At 34.5% G+C, this 22,216-nt stretch overlaps 1 protein-coding gene across 2 annotated transcripts in view; it reads left to right on the top strand.

Annotated features, from left to right (window-relative positions):
* GRIA4 (glutamate ionotropic receptor AMPA type subunit 4) overlaps positions 1–22,216 on the top strand; it is a 451,879-nt gene that overhangs the window by 377,287 nt on the left and 52,376 nt on the right. For both annotated transcript variants that reach the window (XM_036259442.1, XM_036259443.1), the window contains exons 9-11: positions 5,128–5,238; positions 13,486–13,692; positions 20,030–20,400. In XM_036259442.1, the coding sequence (XP_036115335.1) occupies positions 5,128–5,238; positions 13,486–13,692; positions 20,030–20,400 (689 nt within the window). The remainder of the gene's footprint in view (positions 1–5,127; positions 5,239–13,485; positions 13,693–20,029; positions 20,401–22,216) is intronic.

Genomic DNA, 22,216 nt, shown 5'->3' with positions numbered 1-22,216 from the left:
GCTTTAACATAATAATAATTGCTACAATTTATGAAAAACCTGCTGTGTCCCAAGCAGGGGATTTGGTGTAATTTAATCCTAACAACAAACTAAATGTTAATACTATTACCTCCCTTTTTCCAATGAGAAAATGTTTGTTCCAATAGGTCATGGTTATTTTTTCAAAGTGAGAAAACAAAGACTTCAATTCAGATATGTCTGATGCCAGAACCTTCTACAGCATTACCTCACCTGAGTAGACCCTGCTCTGAGCGAGATTATTTTCTGGGTAGAATACAATAAGCGCTATATGATAATTAAAGAGAAGGCATGTGGCAATTCCAAGGAGGAAGAGATTACTTTCAGTTGGAGAAAGACAAGTCAAGGAAGGCTGCATGGAAGAGGTGGGATTTAATGTTAGCCATGAAGTTAGAATTTGAATAGGTAGAAATGGAAGAGGCAGGAGGTGCAGGAAGGACAGTTAATAGAGGAAATGCTAAAAGCTTCCTGAGTTGTGTTTTGCTCCAGGCTTTCCAACCTTGTGCTTCTACCTATCTATGAAGAGAGAGTTGGCACTGCCATGAAAACCATCTCTAGCTTTTCAGCCTCTTGTGGCATCTCCTAACGTGCAGGCTGACAGCTACTATGGGGCAGGCTGGAGCCTACTTGGCCCAGATCAGGAAGAGGAGGAGATGGATGGCAGCTGGAAAGCCAGGCTGCATGGTGGGCTCCTCTAAGGACACTGCCTGCAACAAGGGGCTGAGACGTATTCTCAACGAAAAGTTTAGGGGGCTCTATGTGAACACTGAGTGGACCCACTCTGTCAGCACAGGGCCAACAACAAGAAAGGAAGAGAGGCCCATTGGAAACAAAGTTTACAGGGCCCTAGAAACATTGTGCTAACTGGTGGACAGAGGTAGAAACAGGCACACCTTCCTGCCACAAACCACATCTTGCAAGATTAGCCCTTAGCAAAAGCTTTCTAAAATGCAAAAGACAGCTCCACATTTCACAAAACAGTAAGTACAAAAAGTAAAATGATCTGTCTGTAAAAGAAAGCATCATGGATAAAAAGCAGCTGGCAGAAACTAGTGGTATTATCAAGCAGACTACTTATCGTGCAGAAGCTTTTCATGGGCTAGTGAAGCACAATGGTGACCACAATGAAGCTCTTATGAGGAGACAGTTTAAAGAGCAAGGTAGAGCGTGAGGATTCACCTATGTTTTTCTGTGGCAATGATCAACTTGGGCATTCTGTCGGGAATACTACATTTAAAAATGAAGTACCATGAGAAACACGATGCTGGCAAGACTCAGCGATATATCTGGAAAGTGAGTAATTGTTATTGTAAATTAAACACTTGCCAGCAAGGGAGCTGTGTTTGGAAATAGATCAGAGAGTCAACCCATCAATTTGTCTGACTTCTGTGGCAGGATCTCATTAAGGTTGAGGGTCTCATTAAGCAGAAGCCACACAGCTCTTTCTGAAGTCCCAGTTCCTACGTATGATGGAATCTTCTTTTCATCCTGGTGACCCCCAGAGGAACACTCCAGGGTCAGACTTACATGATTTCAGGAATTCTTAATTGTAAAAATGATATTTCTTGAAAGTAGATTATATCCTAAGCACAGTAATGGGACATTGATGTACATTTTTATATGTAATTCTCTCAACAACTGGAAAGTAGGCTCAGAGAAGCTAAGTAACTGCCCAGAGACATTCAGCTAGAAAGCAATGGAGCTGCAGTGCAAACAGGGCCACCCAGCTCCAGAGCTCACTCTTTATTCTCGCCCGAGGACATTTTTCCATTCTTTGTTCAGATAGAGTGGGAGGGAGAGAGAGAGAGAGAGAGAAACATCATTGTGAAAGGGACACATCGAGTGGCTGCCTCCCACATGACCCAACCAGGGCTGAGGACTAACTGCAACCGAGGTACGTGCCCTTAGCGGGAACCAAATCCGGGTCTCTCTGGACCACAGGCCAACGCTCTAACCATGGAGCAAAACCGGCCAGGGCCAGAGCTCACTCTTTTGATCACTAAGAAATATGGTGAGTCCCAGGGCCCAGTAAGGTCTCTTTAGGACTGGAATTAATTCATATTTTTCTGGACAAATGTGATCAGATCAGCTCTCCAAGGAACCAAGTATGAGTAGAACAGGGGCTCCTCACTGTCCTCAGTCCTTACCTAATCCCAACCTTGCAGGCAAAGTCCACTGTAAATGCAAAAATGTTTCTTCTTATGTTATATTATGATTAGATTTGCACACTATTCACCTTTACAAGTCCAAAGAAGACAAATATGTTTATGACACCCCTTGCCAATTTAATAATTGAGTGCTTTCGTGTTTTAGCTCTAGCATTACAAAACTATTTTTTGCCCAATTTCTCTCTCTAGGAGAAATGCTTAGTTCCCTGTCTGGTAAAATGAGATCAGGCTTCAGAAACATTTCTAGAAAAGTGTAAAATGTTGTGAAGAACTAAAGAGAGAGATTACATGTTATATGAGTTTCCAGGTCCAAACTCTCAGATTCGTTTCTTTAGGAAATGACCCCTGTATCACTGCCCATTCCAGTAAGTCCACGGCCCACATGAGATCTATCATTAATTGGTCGCACATCACAAACCGTGGCTTTTTTTTTCCACCAGAATTGTAAATAGATATAAGGCAAATAGATACCGTTGGGTAAATTTTTGCTTATTATTTTAATTTGTCAGCACTTCTATATCATTTATCTGTGGTGAGGGGAGATAGTTGTGAACCCACAGGCTGTTTTTAAATGCAAAATGTCAAGGTCTGGCCAATATGTGAGGACTCTTCAGAATGTCCAGCTCTGTGGTGTTTCTGCTGTGGGACACAATAGCACAGAAAATGGTCTTTCCCAGAGAACAGGCGGCTGAGGTCTGGAGGGCAGCTCAGCATAATGAAGTGCTAAACTTGACACCTATTTTCAAGTCATGCTACAGTCATGTGGAGAGGAGAATTCACAGGAAGCGACTGACATGTTTTCTTTTTTTAAGTACATGTAGGAATTGAGAGATGGTAGGTCTCAAAGGCATATTTGTTTTTAAATTAAATTTATTACTGAATTTTTAAGTAAATACCAGCTACAAATGAATTCATATGGACAACTGAAAATAATTGCTGAATTCATACACAGTCAGGATTTCAGATCACACTAAGAAGTATAGCAAGCCAGCCCTGGCCGGTTTGGCTCAGCGGTTAGAGCATCAGCCCATGGTCCAGAGAGGCCCGGGTTCGGTTTCCACTAAGGGTACGTACCTTGGTTGCAGGTTGTCCCCGACCCCGGTTGGTGTCGTGTGCGTGACAGCCACTCGATGTGTCTCTCTCACATTATGTTTCTCCTCTCTCTTCCTCCTTCTCTTTCTCCCGCTCTATCTAAAGATAAATGAAAAAAAGAAAAAAAAAGAAGAGGAAGCATAGCAAGCTATGTTAATGAACGTTCTTTTGCCCCATCTATTCTGTCATTGAGTTATATATACACTATTTGTAAATAATATAGTGCTTCTTTCTGACATATTAATGCTTACTTTATTTTAATATCTGCACAAATGTTACCACAGTTAAGAAACTTGAAGGATGCAAAAGAGACTTCCTGATCGTATTAGAACAATAGTAAAGAGACCAGTGAGCAATTACATATTTTTTACTAAACACAGCAGTTTTTTGAGCTGCATCCAGAAATTCAAGAAAAAATGTTTGGCAAGCATTAAATAAACACCCATTTTGGGAGGCTGTGTAGCATAATAACAAAATCCATATGGACTTGGTATCATACAGACCTGAGTTTTGAATTCTGGCCCTACTAGAGTATAATCTTGTATTTTAGCATCCTAATATGGGTTCTCAAATCTAAAACATAGAGAATAACTGCAACTACTTCTACCTTTGCTTTGTTTATAAACCTTAACATGCATATTTACAAAAGCACTGAGTACAGTGTCTGTCACAAAGCAAGCAGCCGACAAGTAGGAGCCATTATTATTATGTAATGGTTAGCACGATACAAAGCCCCTCACTTACTTTTAAAACCCCACTGTAGCTCTGGCTGGTTTGGCTCAGCAGTTAGAGTGTCAGCCCGTGGACCAGAGTCCCGGGCTTGGTTCCTGCTAAGGGCACGTACCTCAGCTGCAGTTTGTCCTCGGCCCCAGTTGGTCATGCCACTCAATCTGAAAATAAATGCAAAAATGTCCTCTGGTGAAGATAAAAAACAAAACAAAACAAAACAAAAACACCCTATTGTAGCCCTGGCTGGTGTGGTTCAGCATGGTCCCATATACCTAAAGGTCATGGGTTCAATTCCCAGTCAGGGCACATATCCAGCTTGTGAGTTTGGTCCCCTGTCTGGCTGCATAGGAGAGGCAGCCAATTAACATTTCTCTCTCACCTCTCTCTCTCTTTTCCTCTCTCTAAAAGGAAAAAAAAAAAAAAGACCCCATTGTAGTTTACTACTTTATAAAGTGCTTAACTAATTATTTAATGTATTTTATGAAAAGAAGTTTGCATTTATCTAAACAACAAAGTAAGATGAGGATTTCATTTGAAAATAAAAAACTACAAATCTAAATGTAACTTTTGAAAGTAAAAATATTGTTCATTAATATGAATCTGATGTGTTTAGCATTTTAGAAATGATAAGACTCTTACCTAGGTTTGACTAAGTTATGTCAAACCAAAAACTGTTTCTGTATTACTTTAAAAAGCCACAAATCATTTTTGTTTGAAAATAATCAAGTAATGTTTCCTTTGTAAATATGGTGATTCCCTTTACCATAAGATCTGTACCATTATTGATAAAATCATATCATCTTAGAGGATGCCAGTCTATCTCACAAGAAGAGAGGATTACATAGAATGTTGTTGCATCTGTACTCATATTCCTTTGAGCCACTCATTCTCAATGTTTTGGCTACTTCATAATTCCACATTGTAAAGTTACCAAACATATCATCAGGTGGTATCACTAACATCAGGAAAACTGGCTCATCATCAATTAAGAAAATTTTCAAACACTTTTTTTATCTGCTTTTTAAATTTGTTTTTTCTTCTTAGTATTGCTCATTGTTCCAGTAAGAATCAGAGAAAACTCTCCTAAAATCTGTTTTCAAGAATTTTCTTCATTTGGCAGGTTGGTTACTGGAATGATATGGATAAATTAGTCTTGATTCAAGACGTACCCACTCTCGGCAATGACACAGCAGCTATTGAGAACAGAACAGTGGTTGTAACCACTATCATGGTAAGTTTTGGTCTATGCTTTATGCTCTTTCGTTTTGTCCACAGACAATTTTAATTTCCCAGCTGTGGTGAGCAGGGTGCGGGAAACTATGCTGACATGGGTGTTCTGATCCACAAAAGTCTGTTGAGACTTTGATAGGTTTGTCCTGAGCTTTGAGTACATTTGGTACTGTTATGTATTATCTTCTGTTAAATTGTTGTTCTTGGAAAAATGCTCAGATATCACAAATTAAAACTGTCATGCCCTAGATGAAAATGTGTGAAATGCTAAGATTCCAAAGGAAAAAAGAATGAACATGAAAAATATCAATAACCGATAATATAAAATAACTGGTAGTAAACACCATATTATTACTGTTATTATATTGTTAAAACATCAATGTAATAATAGTTATTGGTGTTTAAAGTTATAACTTCCAGGCAGTTTAATCATTGGGTAACAATTTGCATTGTCTGTTTGTAATAGTGGAGATACGAATGAAGATTTTAATGAGCATGGTTTGTACACCTGAATGCTTTAAAAATAAATTTTGTTTTATATTTATTTTTAATGCAAAAATGGATTTTTGCACCGATTATTTTTCTCATTGACTAGTGACAAATACATGATATAATTTATAGGACTTCTACAAATTAAGAAAACTAAGATTGCTTCATTCAATCACCTCATAAAATAAAAAATACTCTACGTTTTAAGGCTACTTCTCCAAAGAGATTTTCATGAAATTACCTTTTAAATAATAGAAAATTTTATGTATTTTTATCTTCTAAAGTCAAACAAGCCCTTTAGAGTCAATGCTAGTCAAAAGAGATCAACAATCGGTGACCTTTTCTATATAATTTAAAGTTAGATATCCTCAGCTCACTGTCTTGTTAGGCAGAACATATTTTTAATTATTTATGGAGCCCCTACTCTAAATAAAGTGGAAATATTTTATGTAATTTATTTTCTAGCTTATGTAATTTTAGTTTTAGGTTTTAGTTGTGTTATTGTGAAGATTTTGACATTGAGATCAAAGCATGAAAAGCTCCAGAGAGGCTTTCATATGCTGCAATTAGTTTTATCTGTGTTGCATCGCCAGCCAGCCATTCAGTGTTGATCTGCCTTGATGATCAGAAGTTTATGGTTTTAGAATGAAACCCATCAACAACAGTTTTTGTGTAAGAGTGCAAAGTATATGCCTTCTAACTTAATGGTGTAATGTTTGCATGGGACTTGAAAAGCAATGCATATATATATTTCTTTTCCTAAAAAAGACACAGTAATGGAAAGTCATACTTCAGTACAGTCCTCCTCTTTTCAGCCTCTGATGAAGAATCCTATTTTAAGAAATTGATCAAGAAAGAAATGAGTTCCACGTTGTTCGACCATTCCTAACAGGGCTCAAGTCTTGTTCTCCTCTGTAGTAAATTTAATCTAAATTTTCATGTGGGATTCTTCCTGATGACCAACTCTGGACGACCAGAAAAAATATTTTTAAGTTCTGTGACTTTTCTTAGAAAGAAGAACAAAAGAAGAATTAATCCTCATCTTTCTCAAGAAAATAAATAGATGTTGAAAAAGAATCAGTTAACGATTTTGACATATCAGTTCCCATACCTAAAAATGAGGTCATTGTACATAAATAATGGAATTATATCACTCTTAATTCCAAGTAGATTTTCTAAAAGTAAATATCTATGAATTTGTGTGCTTGTTTTCTGAATGTACAGTGTTTTCTTTAAAGATTTTTTTTTTGCATTTTGCCTGTTCTATGTGAAATAAAGTGTTTTAAAATGCAGAGAATCTCCTATCTATCCCTGTTAATAAAGGGGCTGGAGATCTAATTCTTAAAACCAAAATATTGAATTAATTTTGCAAACATGGCTAGTTTTCTGGAAGCATGCTATCAAAAAATAAGAAAAACTCGACTGTTTCCTATAGACATAAAGAATATTCTGTAAAGTTATCTGTTGTTCAACAGTGATATTATCAATATTTTTGCTATCAAAATAGTACATTATTGTCTGTCTTTTGTATAAAAATGTAATCTTCATATACATAATACCTCTGGTCTTTGCAACTGCATAGTTATTCAGTAGCTCCAAAAATAATAATAATAATAATAATAATAATAAAAATACCAGAATCCTTCTCCTGAAAGTGTTTCTTGTATTTGCCTTTGTTGAAAATGATAGCCTGTGACATCTCTACCACTTCACTCATTTTGAAGATATGGTTCCTTGTAGATGAATGAGATATTGACAGCAGCATGTAATAATCCCCCAAATTCAACTGAAAACTCCCAATGCAGATGGAACTGGTTAGACATTGTAATGTATGCAAGACAGATATCTAGATGCAGAAGAGGGCTGAGGGTGCCGTGGCTCTGGAAACCACGCATTTTGATTGAATTGATATGGCATTGCTGTTCTCCCATTTGTCTTTCCTTTGTGTATGTTGTTATTTATATGTTGCTACACTGTAATGATATATGCTATTGTTAAATAAAATTGATTGATCAATTCATTTATTCATTCCTTCATAAATATGTATTAAGCGTCTACTATTTGCTAGGCACAGTTAGAAGTCCGGGGATATGTAAGAGAACAAAAAAGACAAAAGTCCTGCATTCAAAAAACGTATATTCTAGTGACAGAAATTAGACAAGAGAGATAATAAATATGTTACATATTATTCTTAAATAAAATGTAGCTTCAGTGTTTTGCATTGTTGAAATTTATTTTTTATAACAGTGTTGTATGTCTATAATGTGATCTTCATTTTAATGTCTAATTTATTCTATCTGAATATAGTCTCACTGAATTTAACTTAGCTAAATCTAAACAAAAGATAGAATTGACAGTATCATCAAATGAGAATCATGACTGCAAAGCTGAAAGGTCTAAGGTCTTGGATTCAGATGCTCAGCATTTTTTATCTGAAGTCTTAGTGACTAAAAATTTTGTCAAATCTGAAAAACCTATGAGAATGTTACCATATGGACTTAACTTTTTACATTCAAAATAATAATTTCTGCAAACCACCTAAGGAAGCCAAATATGTGCCGTGTGGCTTGGACTAGTAAAGCAGTTGAGGAAAAGGCAGCTTGTGACGGACCTCGGGGAAGGAGAGGGTGTTTTCCTCCAGCCTCACTGCTTTCACTGGCTGCTGTCCTCCCCAGAAGAGGAGAAATGATGCAATGATATTCCAGCCAAATCCAGTCTTCCCCAAATCTTTACTCTGAAGTTAAATGATGATTATGCTGCATTACTCAACTAAGAAAGTATTTCTTATCATTTTATAAACATAAGAGTCCTTCAGGAAAATTTTTCATAAATCCAAATGTATTTATTACAGTGTCAGAATTATGTTACAAACCTAAAAGTTGTTTTACTTATCACACTTAATCTTTCTAAAGGTTACTTTTTGTACTTCTTAGGAGATATTTGATACTTTAGCTTCTCTATGTAGAATTTTGTAAATGCACTACACACAGATACATGTGCACATACAACTACGTATATTACACACACACACACACACTATACAGGCTATGGGCAGTGGACAAAAGTAGGTGTACAGTGGTGAGTATGTGAAACACGTAGTTTATTTTTGTATTATTATTTATTAATTATTGTATCATCTTCCATATAAACAACTATAAACCTACTTTTGCCCACATCGCACATACAGCTGTACCCCATATATACACCTGCCTCCAAAGGGGTTATAACTCAGTTCGTTTTTAAATAAGTTATTTTAAACAAACTTAAAACTCTGCAGCCATTAAATGTATTCATTTTTCCTGAATTGAATAACATTTTAATTTCCACTTTTAAAAATTTTACCTATGGGATAAATTATTTGCAACTTTTAAAATTCTTTGGAGAAAAACAAGTATCTACATAACAAATAACTTTTGTTGACACTATTGATTTTATTAACTGTTTTCAATTCTAATTGTAATGTTATATTTGTGATGTTTAGAATAGCTTTTCTAATGGGTATCTATTTCAATAGTTTCACTTTTGCTAAATACAAATAATGAAAAGAAATTTTCTCAGTAGGAAAATAATACTTCATTGATTGAAAATCATCTTCATTCATTTACACCAACGTTTTCTTAAGCAAACCCTAACATAACACCTTTAGACTAAGATTGGTTTCTTTCCTGAAATAGCAGAGCAGATGTAGAACTCTATTCATTAGAGAAATTGTAGTAATAAATTCATAATTACTAAGAAGTAATGCATTGAAAATAACTTCTAAGGCACTATTATCCCACAGGGAACAGTAGTCGATAATAAAGATGGAAGGTTATACTCTTCAAACTGAAAGCTATTGCACTTCTCTGATCATTCCATTTTTATTCACAATTGAACACCTGAAACTCCATAAGGTTGCTTATCAAAGATGACCCACAAATCCCCTTAATGATGGGCTAGAACTAATTTTTTAAATTATATTTACTTATCGCACTTGATCTTTCTAGAGGTTACTTAGTATATTTCTTAGGAACTGTTTGATACTTTAGCTTCTCAATGTAGAATTTTGTAGATTCACTATACATAGATATGGAAAAGATTTGGTATTTCCTTCATCCATAGTAGCCCCAAAACTTTGTATTAAATCACCCCATGTATGCAGTGTGTGAAAGGCTACTTGTGGACAGATTGTCAGATTGGGGCAGGGGTAAGAGGAGGTTGGGAGAGTGATGAGGATCTGCTACTCATTTGGAAAAGGAAAAGGAAACCCTCTCAAAGGAACTGGGTGGAATGAAGCAACCAAAGAGCTTTCGTTTAAGGAAAGCCGAGGCTTTCCCTCCCTTTGTTCTTCCACTTGAGTCAGCTCCTCTTATTTCTCTTGTGCTGCGTGCACCACTTCCCTGAACGCATCACTGTGCGTGCCCTGGTTGTGCAAAAGCCAAGCTAAATTTCTCATCATCATCTTCAGGCAACTGCAGACTTTTCTAGCCTTCATTGCTTTGTTTGGCAAGAAAACAAAGACATGACGAGCCCTGCTGTCAAAAGGAAAATGAAAAAAAAAAAGAAGACCCGAAATATTTTTTTAACTTATATGTACATATACCTGTTTCAGAAGAGATGATCAGCATTTGTTACATTTACTTTTCTTTTGAAGACCTGAACCAAAAATTCTAACCATATTACTTTGCCATGATATTCTGATTTAGGAAGCCCTGCTAGACCAGGAAATTTATATATTTGTTAAGTGCCTTTTTTATACCAGACACTGAGGAGATATGGGAAGGTTTTATCTACATTGTTTACTCAAGAGTTCATATAAAGAACTTCATTCTCTAAATATGCAGAATCTCACTTTTTTAATCTTTCCTTTTTTGTTGTTAAAGCATATGAAATCTCAAATAGACACACCTATTTTGACAGATGCAATCACAGTTTCAAATACTTTCAGAGATTTCAAAATACAGGTTCAACTCCCACTTCTGCTAATTCTGTGGAATTAAACAATCTGCATAACCTACTTGAGACTTAAATATCCTTTCTGCAAAGTGGGAAATACCTACCTCAAAATGTCAGTGTGAAAAGTAAACGAAAGAGCACAATGGAAGAACTCAGCATTGTACCTGACACAGAGTAACTACAAAATAAGTAAGAGCTACTGTTTACTGCTCTCCTTCACCAGTCCCACTCCTTTCCCCTCATTCAAAGAATTTAAGCTTAATTAATCACAGGAGGACAGGGGGCAAGTTTTATTGATATCTGCACCCTCAGTTCCCAGCAAACTGCCTGGCACACAGTGAGTGCTTAATAAATGTTTGAGTAAATAATAAAAGTACAATGTTTAATGATGCAACAGTTCACAAAATAATGCAGAGGGAATTTAGCAAATTAGGTTACAGAAAGTTGCCCAACTTTAGGGCTAAAATTCCTAAGTGTTCAAATATTCCAGACACTTTAGAATAGATCTTCAGCCTTAGTAGCAAATGTGAATACTAGCTACACCTCATTTGAAGAACTATTGTTTGTTATACTAATAACTATAGGTGATAGTTATATGGCCATTTCCATTAGAATGTTAAGCATTTTACAATGTGTGATTCTTGCTTTTTTTCTATATATTCTTTCATATTTTAATTAGCTATTGTAAGAAAAAGTGAAAAGATTAGCTCATTGTAACCACCAATATTTTATAGCATGTCTTAGAAATTAACAGTGCTTTATAACAACACCTCAATTTTCATCGCCACATGTATAATTTGAAAAACTTTATATTTAGAGAATGTTTTCTGTAAACTAATAATTTTTATCTATATAAAGAAGAGACAGCCATGGCCAGTTTGGCTCAGCGGTTAGAGCGTCGGCCTGCGGTCCGGAGAGACCCGGGTTCGGTTTCCGCTAAGGGCATGTACCTGGGTTGCAGTTTGTCCCCGGCCCTGGTTGGTCGTGCGGGTGGCAGCCACTCGATGTGTCCCTTTCACATCGATGTTTCTCTCTCTCTCTCCCTTCCTCTCTCTCCCTCCCATTCTATCTGTACAAAAAATGGAAAAATATCCTCAGGTGAGGATAAAAATAAAGAAAGAAAGAAAGAAAGAAAGAAAGAAAGAAAGAAAGAAAGAAAGAAAGAAAGAAAGAAAGAAAGAAAGAAAGAAAGAAAGAAAGAAAGAAAGAAAGAAAGAAGAGACAATTAGTTGCCTTAATTTTATAGATGGATAAACATTTTTTAAAACATTATATTTAGAGAATGTTTTTTATAAACTAATAATTTTTATCCATCTAAAGAAAAAAGAATTTGTTGCCTTAATTTTATAGATGGATAAACTTGCTAATGTTAAAATATTCATCAAGTTCAAAGGACAAGTAAGAGACTTCTGGATCATTTAGTTATGTCAACCTAAGGCAGAATTTAAGAAAAGAATACAAGGACCAATCCTAGACAGTGCCCACAGTTGGGTTCTTTAGGTCATCTCTATGAGAAAATCATATATCATTTCATTTATATTCTTAATCTGTTACCAATAATTTCTACATTTACAAAGTATTTTTAGAAACAATTCGTGTCAACTTCCACATTATGTAAAGTAAATTACATTCTAATTCACAGTTCCAAGAGCAAGTTAAACTTCCACAATTACAAATTTGCTGTGATGAAAGAAAATATTAATATCAAAATTACTAAATAAATATTACCACACAATTTTGTAAAATATAAATACATGATCTTAATGATATTTGTGGCTGAAAGTGGTCATTTCTTGCCTGCAAATAACTAAAATTCTGAGGTATGAACAGGAGTTCACTAAATTGTATGTTCGCCAGGGCTATCTTTCAGACAGTGGCTTTAGTTTCCATTTATAGAATCAAATGCAGTTTTGCTAACATGTCTTTTAATTCACAGCCTTTGAATAGGTGTGTGTGTGTGTGTGTGTGTGCTTTAATTGAAAACTGTCTAGTTATTACTAGCCACCAGTAAACTTTTTCATTTTATATGGATTTTGAGAATAATTTTTATTTTTGTCTTACTCGCTTCAAAACTTAAATGGGACTATCACTTGAAGTGTGTGATTGTCACAGGAGGGAAAAAATTATTGGCTTCCATTGAAGACATATAGTATGATAAAATAAAAATTCATGAAACAAAATCCTAATTAAATCCAAAATGTTGGACGAACTTTGGAAAGCCAGTTTAATGAAAATAAGATATAGAATTTTTAAAACAATTAAATCATTTTTCTTTGAACTTGTTAGTACCTACTTTGAGAAAGGCATATTGCTAAATACTAGAGAGCAAAGAAAAGTGATCTATCTCTTTTCCTAAAGGAGGTTACAGTGGACTGTGACTAAACAAAATGCAGAATGTGGAGGCAGGTGACCTCAAATTAATCTTTTATTACATGAAGCTGACTACTAAATAGCCTTTAACTTCACGGGATAATTTGGAACTAATAATTTCATTGCCAAAGGTGACAACTTTGCTTCTCTAGATGATTATTAATGGATATTTTTCTTACCACCGTTACAGTGCTAGGTATGTAATAATTACTCAATAGAAAATTATTTTGAAGACTTGACATTTAGTATCTAGTTTAAAGCAATTTTACATACTTCTAAGCATATTTAATTGTATATTCTTTTATTTATTTTACTACTGATTTCTAGCCACACAAAGTCATTGTGAATACAACACTAAATATAATATTTTTGTCAAATTCTGAAACCGGAAAGACATGAAGATTTTCGAATGTTTCATAATTTCTCCTTTACAGCTCTACTTCTCTCATTATAGGAATCCCCATATGTTATGTTCAAGAAAAATCATGAAATGTTTGAAGGAAATGACAAGTATGAAGGATACTGTGTAGATTTGGCATCTGAAATTGCAAAACATATTGGTATCAAGTATAAAATTGCCATTGTCCCTGATGGAAAATACGGAGCAAGGGATGCAGACACAAAAATCTGGAATGGGATGGTAGGAGAGCTTGTTTATGGGGTAAGCAAATCAATTTATTGAAAAATTTATTTACATAAAACTGAAGTTTTTTTTTAAACTTGGGCACATTTCAATTTTTAAATGTCTATTGCTGTTATTTTTAATTTGCAGTTACATTCAAAGAGACATGTATTAATGTTCAACTATTTCTCTATTTCATTAATAATGCAATTCCCAAACTGAGAGAAACTGACACTTGGTAGCTTCAAAATCAGAAAATAGATATAAAAATTCAGAATATGATGTCCTATTTAACAAAAAACAAAACACTAACTTCAATATCTGTGATGACTATTCTTTCGCGTTTGATTCTTCTATCCCATAGACATGTTGTTTTGAGAACTATAAAATGAATCCATTAGTAATATGCTATTTAATAATTGTAGCAACCGATTTCCTTCATTATCATAAAGTTGTACCTCATTTTAGCTAGTTATTTAAATCCCAGTTGGTTGTAATTACTGGTAAATGTATTACTGGTGAAGTGATCATTAAACTATTTTAGCATCTATAAAATGTTCACCATTAATGTGAGATTCTTACAATCCTGCTAACCACAGAAAATTTAAGCTTTATGCAATGCCATCATTTTTCACACCTAGCAAAACACAAAAGCTAGGATTTATTTCATAGTGGGCCTTACAAGAAAGCATATCATGCCTCCCTTTTATGTTCACTAGATATTGAGTGTACATATATAGCCAAGTGCAAATTCAATGTAGACATTCCTGCCTGTATCAGAACAACCTCTGTCTCTTCAGCTACTACGGAAAAGTATCCAAATCAAACCAGCAATTATCCAATGCTAGTGATGGTATGATATATCCAAAGTCCAGAAACTCAGCCTAGCATATTAAGTTTTATTCATTAAATAATCATGAATAAAAGTCACATACACTTGAAATTTATCTTGAAATTTTCTATAAGCCAATTCATATTTCACAAATGTTACCTTCAAAGCATAGTCTGATTAATCCTCACAAGGCCCCTTTGAAATGAAGGATTATATGAAAGTCTTTCTTCCTCAGAACAGAATATAGGTAAACCCATTTAGAACATAAATAAAGTCTTCCACAGGGGCTTACTTTCCAAGCCATTTGATCATTTCATGATTCTGCATCCTGCTTTTCAAACCATGAAGCAATGAGCATTATCCACACAGTTCAGTATAGCAACTATAATCTTAGCCACAAGAGGAAACTCTTTGGCATTAAACAGTGATCAGTTAGTTTCATATCTATTTGAAAGAACTGCTGACTAGTTAGGTGACTTAAACAAGGAGAAAAAATAAAGTTGTAAAGACATCAAAAATTATTTTACCTCAAGCTTCATGATCAATTTGAGATTGAGCTTTAAGTTTCAAAGGAAAAGGGTTTCTAATGCTTGTGTTTCTTGGTAAGTATTTTAAACTCCTGATACAGTAAGCTGATTTGAAATGTGAACATTATCCAAGTTGTTAGCATTCTCTACTTATTTCTTTCAGAACACACTATTGAATGTTTCACTTCAGAAACATAAGATTACCAATTAGTTATAAATGGGAAAACTAAACTGAGTTAATTTCTAAGACATTTGTTTTATACACACATACGCACACACATATGTGTATATGTATGTGTGTGTGTGTGTGTGTGTGTGTGTGTGTGTATAAAATATCCCCCTGAAATCCCTACAAATTAGATAGCCCAGGCTTACTTCTTTGCAAGGGTTCTGACCATATTTTATTAGGGAAATATTGTTTAAATAATGAGAACAAATAATATGAAAAGAGCAGTACAATTGAAAACAAAATTTGTCAGTAGTACACGTGTCACAATAATCCAAAGTTCAAAGTCAGGCAGTTCTCAGAGAGAAAGAATACAACATAGTGGTTATTAATACTCATTATATGCATTCATTCATCAGCCTATCTGAGAGGATTTACATATCCCCATCTCCGCCACTTCACTCATCCACCTTTTTCCCAATAGAAATCATCTTCCATGTCTCTTATACTTTCTGCAGCTTTGGTATTTTTCATTCTGGTGTCTGCAAAGTCTGTACTTCTTTTTCATCTTTTTCTTTCTTTCTTACTGCTAATGCATACATGAATCCCCAGTTTCCAGGGCCCTAGGTAAAACTCCATTCATTCTCTTCTACCCAACGAAGCCAGTTAGACACGATGATTAATTCTGAATCCATTTTTTTAATCTGTTCTTGGCGAACTTTGTTACTTTACTGTGATTGTTGGAATAGATTATGTGTGAAACACTCACCTGTGGTCTCACTGCACCACAGGGTGGTGATTCAGAAGCTCAGAACCTCCCTTATACTCAGGTCCTTTCTGCCCATCACACCTGCTCAAGTCCATTCTATGATCTCTGGTGTGCTGCTCCACGACCTTCTCCTGGCCCCGGCTATACTTCTGTGTATTTTGATTCAAGTGAATATTTCTCAAAGTATGTTCCATAGCCTTGTAGTATCGGAATTACCTGTGGTATGTGTTAAAATGCTGATTCATGAATCTCCAGAAATCCTCAAGAATTCAAATATTATCAAGCCCTTGCAGAAGATATTTTATACTTAATTTTGGGAATCACTGAGAGAGAATGGAACAAGGCACTCTCAACACATCCAGCGTTAGTGGAGAAAGCCCGAACATATCTTCTCTCTTCACTGGCCTCTTTCAAAACACAAGTTTCAAACTTTGGAAGTGTCCTCCTTGAACATTATTGTCACTACCTAATCCAATGTTTGTCTTCCTTTGCATCTACTTTATCTACTTTTTCATGTTGCAGTCTCTTATTTCTCTCCTGTTTCTTTCCTTTTAAGGTTTTTATACTCATTCATGGTAACTTGAATAAATAAAAATTTTCAAAAAATACTACACAGAACAATGTAGTGTGTGAAAGATGGTGTATTATTCATTTATTCCTGTTAGGATAGCTGAGCAACTACTTGGAGATTAAAATTTGTGACATATCATCATGCAATATACCAAATAAGTTATAGAGAAATTATCATTATAGGTGCTAGATTAAAGTATCTTTGATTAAAAAATAAAATATAAAATATATGTAATTGAGATTGATTATATGATATGAGGTTTTTTTAAGCTGAAAACAAAAAAAGATAATTTTATATGGCTTCAACAAAATTTAAAACATATATATTACAATAAAACAATTAACTAAGTCAGCAATTTTCAACCAGTATGCTGCAAGAATTTTTACAACATGCAATACCTGACTTTTAGGGGCACTGACTTCTTTTTCCTTAGCTTGTCAAATTAAAATATGACAGCAGCCAAAACAACAATAGCCATCCAGTGTAAATGAATCAAAATTAAACCAACTTTATGTCAGATAGGCAAAAAATATAATATATTCTTAGTGTGTCACAGAATTTTAGTAATTAGTTTATGTGTGCCATGAGATGAAAAAAGTTGAAAATTGTTTTATGGAAACAAAACAATTAATGAATAGGAAAAATATTTGCTACATACATGGAAAATAAGAGAATACTGTAATAGATTTAAAAGCACTTACAAATTCATAAGAAAATGAATTACCTCATATGGAAAATAGGGACAGATTATGACAGATAACACATAAAAGAAATAAAAGTGGCTATTCGTTTAATAAAAGAAAATTCAAATTAATACAATGTGATCTAAGTTGCCAATAGCAAATTAATTAAAATAAATGAGAATAAAGATACACAGGGGTTGTCCAAGATTTAAAGTTGCAGGTACATTCTCATAATGCTGGTGAAAGTAGAAATTTTGCATAACCTTTCCTGAGAAAAGTTGGGCAAATATAAGCATTAAAAAGATGGTTACCATTTAGACTACCAATCCCCTTTCTAAAAATTTATCTTAAATAATTAAGATATGTGCAAGGATTTGTCTTCAAAGACATTCACATCATTCATGTTATACATTGTATAAAATAAAACAATACAAATATCCCCCAAGTAATAAATTGATTGAGTAAATTATGATATTTTCACATAATGAAATATTTGCAATCATTAAAACTTATTTTCAAAAAAATAAAATAAAATAATATTTTTAAAAAGCCCTGGCCGGTTTGGCTCAGTGGTTGGAGCATTGGCCTGCGGACCAGAGAGTCCCGGGTTCAGTTTCCGCTAGGGGCACGTACCAAAAAAAATAAAAAATAAAAATAAAAATAACTCATTTTAATGTACATTTTGAAATGAAAATGAGTTCATCATATTCTTTTGAAAAGAAAAAAGTAATTATAAGATATAATGTCCTGCATTGTCTCATTTTAAAAAAAGAAAAACATTATTTATAAAATAATAACTAGTAAAACATATTTTTAAAAAAATAAGAGTAGGTGAAAAAAATGGAAATATCTTTTCTTAATTTTCTGGTCCTGTTTTTATATACTAATGCTTCTATAGCTAGTTCATCTATCACTTGTGTAAAATAACTAGTGGGAAAAAAACCTCCCAGCAATAATTCTGGCTTCTACATATATGGGCGTTTATGATGTAAACTAAGTTTATTCCCACTTGAAGGCATATACAGTTAATTCTCAGTCACCCGGTGGATAGTATGATGGTCAGAGCACACCCTCCAGATGCCCTCTACCAAGCTGCTGGCCATCACATTGAACCAGGGGCCTGAGGGTACACAGCAGTGAATGCAAGAGGGACAGCCTCTGTGTAAGAATATGTATGTCCAGGTACGTTTCAGATTCCACTTCAATGCCAAATACTGTCCTTTTAAAATAAATAATCTACGGAACCAAATAAACTAATGAACAAAATAGAACCAGAGAAGAGAGTAATCAAAGAATTTATATGCCTATATGCTTAACCGATGGACACAGATAATAGTGCAGTGAAGGCCTGGGGTGGGTGGGAGATGGGTGAAAGGGGGAAATTTGGAGAAAATGGGGAACATCTGTAATACTCTCAACAATAAAATAAATTTAAAAATAAGTAAATAAATAAATACAATAATCAAAAGACCTTTTTTTTTTTTTTTTTCATTTGTAAATCGTGTAACAATTTGCAGTTTTTTCACCACATTCTATTTCATTTGATGTTAGAGAAGCTCAAGGTCAGATTGCAGAGAAGCCGTGATGTGGAGAGCTAACCTGGGTCTCAGTTTCAGCATCTATAAAACCATGAGAAACATAAGATTGTCATAAAGGGTTAAGTGGGTAGCCATTTAAAATATTAAGATTAGCATCAGATGCATACTCCCTCAATAAATGCTCACTGTTATTTCATTAAGGTTTTTTATTATTTTTATTTTATTTTTTTAAGGGTGAGTAAAAATTTAAAGCTTTATTATGCATTCAAAGTTAAGTTTTTTCTTTTCTTTTATTTTTTTACTAATTTCTTACAGATGTTTCCCCTCCCACCCAGACACCCTCCTCCCTTCCCACCCCTACACCCCTCCCCACCCAAGCATTATTGTCTATGTCCATTGATTACGCATACATGCATATAAGTTCTTTGGTTTATCTAACCCCTCCCCCCAACCCCTATCTCTGAAGTTTGTCAGTCTGAACTGTAATAAACAATCACAATAAGAATACAATGAGGCAAAAGAAGAAAATGTCCTCATTTTAGAGATGTGGAAACAGACCCTCCCCCCAAATAACTATAATTACAGAACAAAAGTGGAAGCTGGTGTCTTATGATCATAATATCTAAGAATTAAATCCACAGTTTTCCAATATCTTTTTTAGAAACTAAAGTGAAAAATCAAAGTATGTGAATAAGAAGAAGCAAATGCCAATTTCCAGATTTTTGTGTGTGCACTTAATTGGAACATGTTGTCATACAAACAGATTCTATGATAGGTTTCTCTTTAACTGGAAAGGAATAAAAAAGAAAGGACTGTGAAATTTGCAATACATAATATTAAGGGGTGGCCAAGTAATGAGTCAGTGGCAACATTTAAATGAAACAGAAAAGATAGCAACATAGCATTCCTGGCCAAGAAATTCAGAAATGGGGCCACATGAAAAGGCTATTAAGTCTCTTTCTCTTGCTTCCCTAGATCCTTAAAGACTAATACAGTTATCTGAGTTGAAGTTATTTTTGCTTATGTCTACTGTTTCTCCGTTTCTCTCTCTCTTATCTAATCCCTAGCACTAATAAAAATATTTTGTGCAAGTTAAGTGACAGACTATCTTATGAAAACAAGTCAACTGTTCATCTTTGTATTTATTACTGGCCTTACTCATCACTGGCATTCGGAAAAGAAATGGTAGAATTAATGTGTAACTAGTTAGCTTTGAGTGGATCAATCCAGTGCTCATGGCTTCATGAAATCTGTTAACATATGTGTTTTCATGTGTCTTTTCTCTTATAGAAAGCAGAGATTGCTATTGCCCCTCTGACAATCACTTTGGTCCGAGAGGAGGTCATTGACTTCTCTAAGCCCTTCATGAGTTTGGGCATATCTATCATGATCAAAAAGCCTCAGAAATCTAAACCAGGAGTGTTTTCCTTCTTGGATCCTCTGGCCTATGAGATCTGGATGTGCATAGTCTTTGCCTACATTGGTGTCAGCGTGGTCTTGTTCCTAGTCAGTAGGTTTAGTCCATATGAGTGGCACACAGAAGAGCCAGAGGACGGAAAGGAAGGACCCAGCGACCAGCCTCCCAATGAGTTTGGCATCTTTAACAGCCTCTGGTTTTCCCTGGGTGCTTTTATGCAGCAAGGATGTGACATTTCACCCAGGTTAGTTTCAACAGTTGTTCACCAATTCCCCAGTAATGCTAAGTGTTATGCAGGTCATCGCTCTACACATTATGTGTTTGGTTTTATTTTTTTCCTGGAAGTGAAACATTACTTGAAACACAGAAAAAAACTTGCAATTCCCAAATTAATTTAAGTATATGCACAGCCAAAATTGCCAAGTTAACCTAAAATATGGATACATCCCAATGGAAAATTAACATATGAAACTCATCAGAACTCTCAAAAATTACTTAGTATTAATATTTCTTTCAATAGTTTGACAGGCAGAAACTAAAATCTAAGTTGTAAAAATAGAATTCATTTTCATTTTTACTCCTTTTCAAAATTAAATGTTTTTGTTATTGTTTCTGTTCTTAATTTTTAGAAATTAATTGTGAACTTAATTTATACCCTATGTAAATTAAGGGAGATTTTTTTCATGGCATTACCTAAAACCTGAGTCAATATAGTAGGTACCAGATATACATTGTTCTGCATAACAATACATGACAAGCTAAGCAACAGGCAGAGTCAGCAATGTAAATACTATTTTATATAAGGCATATTTTTCACTATCTGTGGAGTCATAGATTACTTTCTTTGGATTCCACAGAGACATTTTTTATTTTTGTTTGCCAAAAACACAGCAATCTTTTGTGCAGAAAAAAATACCAATTTTGCCCATGAAAAAAGTAGCTGAAGGCAGGAGAAACTGTGAATTAAATTTAAATAGTGAATTATATTAGTGTTGCAAGTATATGGATTTTTTTTAAAGAAATATATGCATTCTCAAAAAGAGACAATTTAGCCACAGAACAGTTTGTATTCCTTAAGACCCAAGGAATCTGTAAATGTGCTTAAATTCCAAGATGGAAATATAAATCACTAACTCTCAATCAATGAAATGAAAAGAAATCAAAGCAAATCAAGTAATGGTTTTTAAATCCAAGATTCAGCAAATACTAAGTTTAAACCAACAGTTGACACTTATATGATGATGGTTCAGAAGAGAACATTTCAAAGCTAGAAATGTAATAGAAAACATAAAATGTGTCCTCATATTTTTTAAAAAAAAAATGTTTAAATACAATTTGTCACAGGAATTTAAAATAGTTTGATGGTCCTAAGGAGTGAGATCAATTATGAATATGCCCTGAGTTTTTTATTCTCTCTGTGCTCACTTCTCCTCTGTATTCACACTCACTCATACATCCCTGATAGCCAGAGAAATGGTGAAAAGAAAACTATTTTTTGAGATTTACCATCAGTTTTTCATGTTGCTGCTACACACTGATGACAAGGCTCACACTTTGGTCTTGTGTTGGCAGTGACAGAGAACATTTTTATACCAGTATATAAAGATGCTTTAGGACATAACTCATCTTTCACTCCCATATAAACTGAGTTATCAACAAATCCTCAACTATAATCACTTTGAGACCAATCCTAGATCTTCATCTGGTCCAGCCCCACGTTAGCAATATGTCCTATCTTACCTGGCAGGGCTCTGACTTGAGGTAAAAACAAGTTCTCTCAGAAAGACATCTACCAACTTGTATCAAATCTAAGACATCATCCACTATTAAAATGTATTGCTATTTTATGTGCCACCAAGAGAAAACAATGATGCCAATTAAGCCATGATACTGTGTTTCATTTCCATTGTAAGCTGCATTCTTATATCAGAGATGCTGAAATATTAAGGGGAAGAGTATTGATGCATTTAGTAAGTATTCCTCTTCTGTACCTAAAGGGGCGGTGTTAAGTTCCGCATTTCTTACAAACAACAATAATAAGAAAAAAGTTTCCACATTTT

The sequence above is a fragment of the Molossus molossus genome, unplaced genomic scaffold (genome assembly GCF_014108415.1).
Source record: "Molossus molossus isolate mMolMol1 unplaced genomic scaffold, mMolMol1.p scaffold_m16_p_13, whole genome shotgun sequence".
Taxonomy (NCBI): domain Eukaryota; kingdom Metazoa; phylum Chordata; class Mammalia; order Chiroptera; family Molossidae; genus Molossus; species Molossus molossus.
Note: the sequence above shows the minus strand (reverse complement) of the source record. Positions and strands in the feature narration are given on the sequence as shown.